Source organism: Rutidosis leptorrhynchoides, chromosome 6, assembly GCF_046630445.1.
Source record: "Rutidosis leptorrhynchoides isolate AG116_Rl617_1_P2 chromosome 6, CSIRO_AGI_Rlap_v1, whole genome shotgun sequence".
Classification (NCBI taxonomy): domain Eukaryota; kingdom Viridiplantae; phylum Streptophyta; class Magnoliopsida; order Asterales; family Asteraceae; genus Rutidosis; species Rutidosis leptorrhynchoides.
Window position 1 is genome coordinate 283,544,345 of NC_092338.1, and position 7,505 is coordinate 283,551,849.

The 7,505-nt window shown below is 34.8% G+C and overlaps 1 protein-coding gene across 1 annotated transcript; it reads right to left on the bottom strand.

Moving 5' to 3' along the window:
* Positions 1 to 569: 569 nt before the first annotated feature.
* Positions 570 to 1,421, bottom strand: LOC139854519 (uncharacterized). The gene has a single exon (XM_071843820.1). The coding sequence runs from the start codon at positions 1,419 to 1,421 to the stop codon at positions 570 to 572; it is 852 nt and encodes a 283-aa protein (XP_071699921.1).
* Positions 1,422 to 7,505: the final 6,084 nt, after the last annotated feature.

A 7,505-nucleotide genomic window follows, 5' to 3' on the forward strand; every position in this document is an offset into this window, starting at 1 on the left:
GTTAATTATACCAATAGTCCTTGTGGTTTACATAAAATTACGACAATTATCCTTATCGATCTTTTAATAAACTACAACAATGTCCCTGTAATTTTGATAAAATTACATCAATCGTTCTTATCTTTTAAAAATCACATTGATTGTCAGTGACTTATTTAAAAGTGTGTTGGTCCCATTAATGCGCAGCTTGAATGAGTAATGGACAATCAACGTAAACGATCGATGTGATTTTTAAAAAATAATGACTAGTGAAATTTTATAAAATACAAACTATTGGTATAATTTACTCTCGATTTTGTAGGCCACACAATTAATCGTTTTGTATTTCTAGGTCGCCTATATTGAAAAATGATTTTGTATGCCATTTAAGTTTATCTTTTCGTGTTTATATGTCAACAATATTTGTAAGTTATTTTGTAGATCATCTAAATTCGTGTGTTATTCCATAAGTACTTTTTTTTTTTAACGGCCAAAATAACATTAGAAAACTAGCGAGGAGCTAGAAAACAGAACAACAAACCAAAACTTACAAGAACATAAAACAAAAAAGGAACACACGAATAAACGAATTACAACGAAGGAAGAGGGTCTTTCAACCACTCCAACCAATTAATTTTGGTCTTGTGGTATCTCGAATACAACCAATAAAAACTCGAGGCAACAATGCTATCGAATACTTGAGATTTTCGAACCTTATTCTCCTTAAAGATGATACCATTGCGGAGATTCCAAATGTTCCATAAAGTCGAGTACACAATAATCGAGATGATGATCTTCTTAGATCCTTGATTAGCAAACGTATCTATCCAAGGCCAAATTTCTTCCACCGCATTCCATAAAGGGATTGGAATATCAATCCATCGACTCACCTTGCACCAAATTTGGTATGAAGTATCACACCGAACAAATAAATGGTTATGAGATTCTTCTGATACATCGCAAAGGACGCAGCAAGATATATCAAAAAATAACTCTTTTGATTCCAAGTTTCGAAGAGTACCTAGTCTATGGAGTTTGAGGCGCCAAATAAAGATATTAATTTTGATGGGAACCACATTACACCAAACCGTTCGAACCGAGAATGTAGCATGATTTTTAGCGTCAATTATCTTTCTAGCCTGGGAAACGTAAAACGTACCGTCACTTGAGAGATCACATCGCCATCTATCAGGGCCTGTAGAGAATGAGATAGAACTTAGCAGCGACGATAATTGATCGAATTGACTTTGTTCTACCCCTCCTCTTATGGCACGACGCCACTCCCACAACCATTCTGAGATTGAAAAATGTGAGGCAACTGACCCGACTTTGTTAGATTCGAGAGCGAAGAGACGCGGAAAGCGTATATAAAGAGGCGTATCCCCAAGACATGGGTCATGCCAAAAATCGGCAATCAAGCCGTTCCGTAGATCAATGCGCATATTTCCAGTGGACAAATAGTTATCTTGGTGCAGATTTGTGATAGCCGAGATAATGGATGCCCACGTCCCATTTGAGTTTGAAGCACAAGGAAGTAAATTACCTTTTCTTTTCCCGTGAATGGCTGTGATAACTTGGACCCAAAGGGAGTCTTTCTCATTAAAGAATCTCCACCTCCATTTATATAGAAGTGCGAGGTTCAAAGAAGATAAATAATTCACCGAGAGACCACCTTTATCGTAAGGATTTTGAATGAGACGCCAATTCACCTAATGGATTTTTCTTTCATTGTCTTTTGCACCCCAAAAGAAGGATGAGCGAAGAGATTCGATAACGCGGACAACGTTTTTAGGGGCAAGATAAAGAGACATATAATATGTACCAATTGCACCCAACACTGATTTGATTAGTGTCAATCTGCCGCCAAAGGAGAGTAAGTTCGCTTTCCAAGATGCTAGGCGATTTTTGACTTTTTCAATCACACATTTCCATCCTTCTTTACGATGCATATTTTGCCCAATGGGAATTCCGAGGAAAGTGAAAGGCAGATTAGCCAAAGAGCAACCAATAACGTTTGCTAGACGGTTAACCTCTAAGGAATCAACACCCACTCCAAATACGGAGGACTTATTCAAGTTAATCATTAAACCAGAAACAACAAAAAAGCAGCCAAGGATCATAATCAAGTTACACGCATTCTGATCATTCCACTCCCCAATAAATAGAACGTCATCGGCATAAGAACAAAGCTTGAGAACGACTGATGTTATGCGAGGTGTATATAAAATAGCTTAAATTTTACTAGGAGATACTATTAAATACGATACAATTTTACACAAGATATTTATTTATTTATAGAATGGATATACTTAAACCTTGCTACAACACTTATAGGCAGTGTACCTAATCGTATAGTAGTGTAGTTTTTAGTAAGTCCGGTTCGTTCCACAGGGAAAATCTTTTAATCAAAGCTTAACGCTATATTAGTTTAATTTATAAAAATACGAATATATATATAAGTAATATTATTATTTTAAAGGGGGTTTTTACCGTTTAATGACCGGTTTGTCGATTTTAAAACTTTAGTCGTAGTTAAAACATAATGTAAAATATTAAATAAATAAAAGACTTAATTTAAAGTGTAAAGTAAATAATGATAATGAAATTGCGATAAATAAAAGTGCGATAAAATAAACTTGCGATAATTAAAAAGTACTATAATTAAAAGTGCAATTAAATACAATAACAATAAATAAAAGTGCTATAATTAGAAGTGCAATTAAATATAAAATAAAGGAAATTAAATATGAAATAAAAGAATTATGCTTATTTAAACTTCCGTAATCATGATGTTTGACGTGTTGATTTTAGTTTTATGCCCATGGGTTAATTGTTCTTTGTCCTGGATTATTTAATATGTCCGTCTGGTTTTTGTCCATAACAGTCCATTAGTCATAAATATAAAGTAAGAGTATCCTCGTCAAATTATCCTTATACCCGAAGTTAAATATTCCAACTAATTGGGGACTTAAACTGTAACAAGATTTTAATACTTTGTTTAATAATTACACCAGGATGTCGACTGAATGTAACCCAAGGTTTTAATACTTTGTTATCAATTATGCCAAGTGTCCTTGTACATAATTTCACTCCTGTTTTAATAATTCTAGTGGCTATTAATCCATTCTCGTGTCCGGTTAAATGAACGATTATTCGTACATATAAATATCCCGCCCATCGTGTCCGATCGAGTGTATATGGTTATTTATAGGGACGTCCAATTGTAAATCTTTATATTAACATTAACAAATTATCATTTAGTTAAACAAATATAAAGCCCATTAATAGCCCATAGTCTAATTTTCACAAGTGTCGTTCTTTTGTCCAAACCCTAATTATGGTACAAAGCCCAATTACCCAATTTTAATATTTTTAGCCCAACATCATGATTACTTCGGATTAAATAAGCATAATAATAACTTAGCTACGAGATATTAATGTAAAAAGGTTGAACATAACTTACAATGATTAAAAATAGCGTAGCGTTACACGGACAGAATTTCGACTTACACCCTTACAACATTCGCTAACATACCCTTATTATTAGAATTAAAATTAAAATTAAAATTAAAATATAAATATAAATATACTACGTATATAGATAGAGAGATTGATATTATTGATTGAAAAATGGTGCACCAAAGCTCGATTTTTATAGGCCTGTGATCTGGAAAAGGGGCTCATGCGATCGCATGAATTTATGCCTTCCAGGCCATGCGATCGCATGGCCAGCTGGGGAGAGCCACTTTTGGTTATTTTCTTCTGCCGACGTTTATTTAAATATAATATAATATATATATTAATTTTAAGAATTAATTATATATTATATTATATTCATATGCATAGTTGACTTGTAATTTTTAGTCCGTTGCGTCGAGCGTTGAGAGTTGACTCTGGTCCCGGTTCCGGATTTTCGAACGTCCTTGCGTACAATTTAATATCTTGTACTTTTCGTTTTGAATCTTGTACTCTTGTAATTTTGAAACGTTTCTTATCAATAATTGGAACCTCATTGATTGTATTTTGTACTTTTGAGCATTTTGGTCATTTGCGTCTTCAATTCGTCGAATCTGTCTTTTGTCTTCACCTTTTATTATTTAAACGAATATCACTTGTAAATAGGACAATTGCAACTAAAAGCTTGTCTTTCTTGAGGAATAATGCTATGAAATATATGTTCGTTTTTAGCATTATCAAATATTCTCACACTTGAGCGTTGCTTGTCCTCAAGCAATATAGTCTTGAAATACTAGAATCACTTCTTTATTCTTCACACTTTGTACATCAGTGATTTCTTTACGGCGGTATAAACAATGGTAGTAACGATGTGGTTTACAGTCCCACATGACTATAAAATTTAGATCCATTAAGGAAATTGGATCTATATGAAAACATTTGATCTTTTAAAAATTAAATCTAGTTTTTACCCTAGATAAGTTTTCCGGAATAACCCTTCACCGGTGTTTGCAAAATATTTTTGTGGGCTTGGTGGGTTTCAGATTTGAAAATTTTAGCTCAAAACTTGTGGTTTTGTGTCACCCACTTGCTAACCTTGTATTAGGAAAGCAACACATCCAGTATACTTGCTCCGTATATTACCTTTCGGTAAACTACCGTCCGGTTATAAAGGAAAGCGTTGAACAAGCAACTGTTAAGGCAATGTCCCCTGACATGCTTTTAATTATGGTCTATAACGTGCCGGACGCAATTACTATCCTTTGTAGGAGCAATAGTAAAGATCACCCTTATGATTTTTCAGTCTGGCACAAGGTCCTGTCTTCGACCATGCTATGTAACCACCGTTCTTACGATTGACACCCGATTTGGTTCAGGTGACCTAATGGATTCCAGGTGAATTCTTAGGATTTTACGTTCAATGGTAATGAACGCATTGAAAATGGGTTTTCAGAAAACAAATCGGTTTGTAATTTTGATCAAAATATTTTCTCGTTCAAGCTCGAGTTTAGATATCATTGAATTCCATGAGTTTGAATTCTCAATCTTTAAGGTCAATCTCTAGGATTGAGTAATATCAGGCTTAAAAGCTGATTTTTGATCTTTTAAGGAGATTATCCTTTCTGGGGATCTGATTTATTAGTCTTATCAAGCTAATTTGCACGGTGCCCCCTATTGTACGAGATAAATCCTTCTCATGGTTAGGATAAATCTGACCACTTGGCGACCCTGTTTGATGCTGAGGTCCGTGGATTTCCTGCTGATTTTAGAGATGACTTTTCTAGATTTTTCGTCAACCTACAGCTGGTCTGGACAACAACTTCTTGACCTAAATCAAGAAGCGCGTTTCTTTTTCAGAAGACTTTACTTCCTTTTAACGATGGAATTGATTCATCGTGTAGATCCATCTCTTCTTTTCTTTCATCGGGTAAAACAGTTAATTATCGTCCAAAACAAAAGTATTTTCAATTATTTGTACAAAAATATGTGATATGTATTTTGAATAACTCGGTTAAAATTTCCCACACTTGGCTTTTATTTTCCTTTTTATTGTCCTCTATTCCATTTTAAATGAATTTTAACATTTTGGTTTGTTTCTCAATTTATGTCCTTTCCGAGGTAACAATAATTTCGGTGTTAACACCTAGTTTTATCGTTCATAAATATGTATAAACATGATTTTGAGTTCATTTAATTGAAAATTTTGAAAAATTTTACTAGAATTGGGTAGTCAGTATATAAGACTAGGGCTGTTCTTTATTATCAGAGAGCACTAGATTCTAATACAACTACTGCTTTACTAGTATTTCTAATAGTAACCAAGTGTTTAAAGTAAAAAAATTAAAAAATCCGAAAGAATTTAACCCCTTCCCACACTTAAGATCTTGCAATGCCCTCATTTGCAAGAAATCAGTAACAATTTAAATTATTGAGGGTGATTAGCGTAGAAATGATTAAATTTTACCAAAGTTTCCAAACATATTGGCGTTTGTTTGCTGAATGATAAATGGTACATATCATTTGTCCATTCCGTCTGTTGTTACATCACATTTATCTTGTCGTCAAAATTAGTAGCTTTTGCTGAACTTAATGCCAGTCTTTGAAAATGCGCTGTTTTACCCTGTTTTGTACAATTTACCATATACATACATACATACAAATATAAACATGCATGGCAATTTGAAATGGGACTTAATATCCCACTTTCAAATCCTAAATGTGAAATATTAGTACACAATAATAATAAAAATGATAAAGATTACATAAGTATATTCAATAACATAAGTTTAAACATGAATAAGTAAAAAGATAAAAACATAAAAATCATATAAATAACCAAATGGAACTAAATCAATCTGGATATGGGTTCCAGTTCATCTCGTCAGGTGGGTTCCATTGTTGGTTATAGGTGTTCTGATAGGCTTGATTATAGTCATACCGGTTAAAGGGTGGTCGGATATTGGGGCTGTGTGACGGAAAATGAGCAGGTCGAGTAGGTACGTAATTATTTGGTACCTGATATGATAGCTGGCTCATGATTTGGTGCTGATGAACTAACCAGCTATCGTGTTGGCGTCGCCTATAATCCTCGTATACTCGCTCGGAGTTCCACTGCTCATACATACTATGTTTGGCCGCGTTCGTCATTGCTTCCTCATCTATACGAACGTGGACGTCAAGAATAGCATCTCGAAAGACATCCCTAATGTCTTCCGCCTCCTCCATTTCCTCGTCTGAGCCTCTCTCTACCTGAGGATGAGATCCCTCATAGGGTACTGCCTGGTTACGTCTACTTTTCAATACCTTAGCACCCACATAAACTTTCAATCCTAAGGGCTCAACCTGTTCTCTACAAAGCTGTAATGGATCCCCTTGGTTCCTATCAACACCTAAATACTCTCCAATGAGAGTAACAAAAATACCTCCTCCTATTATACTCCCGTCCTGCATTCCCGCTACTATTTTAGATAAATAAAAAGCAACACAGTAAGGGATATTGACAAAGCTTCTAGGATCCCGAATACACTTTAGGTAGAATAAATCATGTAAGGTAATTTTTTCTTTATTATGACCTCTCTGTGTAATCGAGTTAGCCAAAAATCTATGAATAATACGAAGCTTGGCTCTGTCAATATGTGTATAGGAGTGTCCTCCTGCTCGTGTAAAAACATCAAAATGTGACATACGCCTCCAAATGGCGTCAGCATCAAAGTTACTATCTACCCTTTCACCATAATGAATCAAATTTGTACAATCGGGTAATAGCAACTCATCAGGAGTATATATCTGTAAGGCCCTGGCCATATCCAGTATGGACATTCTGTACATCCTACCGCCAAGGATAAACCTAAGAAATCTTCTATCATCTATTCTAACTATATTTGTATCAAGTGATACAGTACTCATCAACTCAACACACCATTCCTTATATACAGGTCTACGAATGGTGAAAAGACGTTCCCAATCTGTAAAAGAAGAACTGCCATACCTTTGAACTAAAAGCTGTCTAACACGGTCAGCTATATGGACCGTTTTCAAAGGGGCCCAATCGATTACCCTTGGCACCTCTA

Coding starts and splice junctions, on each gene's coding strand:
- LOC139854519 (XM_071843820.1), bottom strand. CDS start 1,421: ATGCGCATTGATCTACGGAACGGCTTGATTGCCGATTTTTGGCATGAC.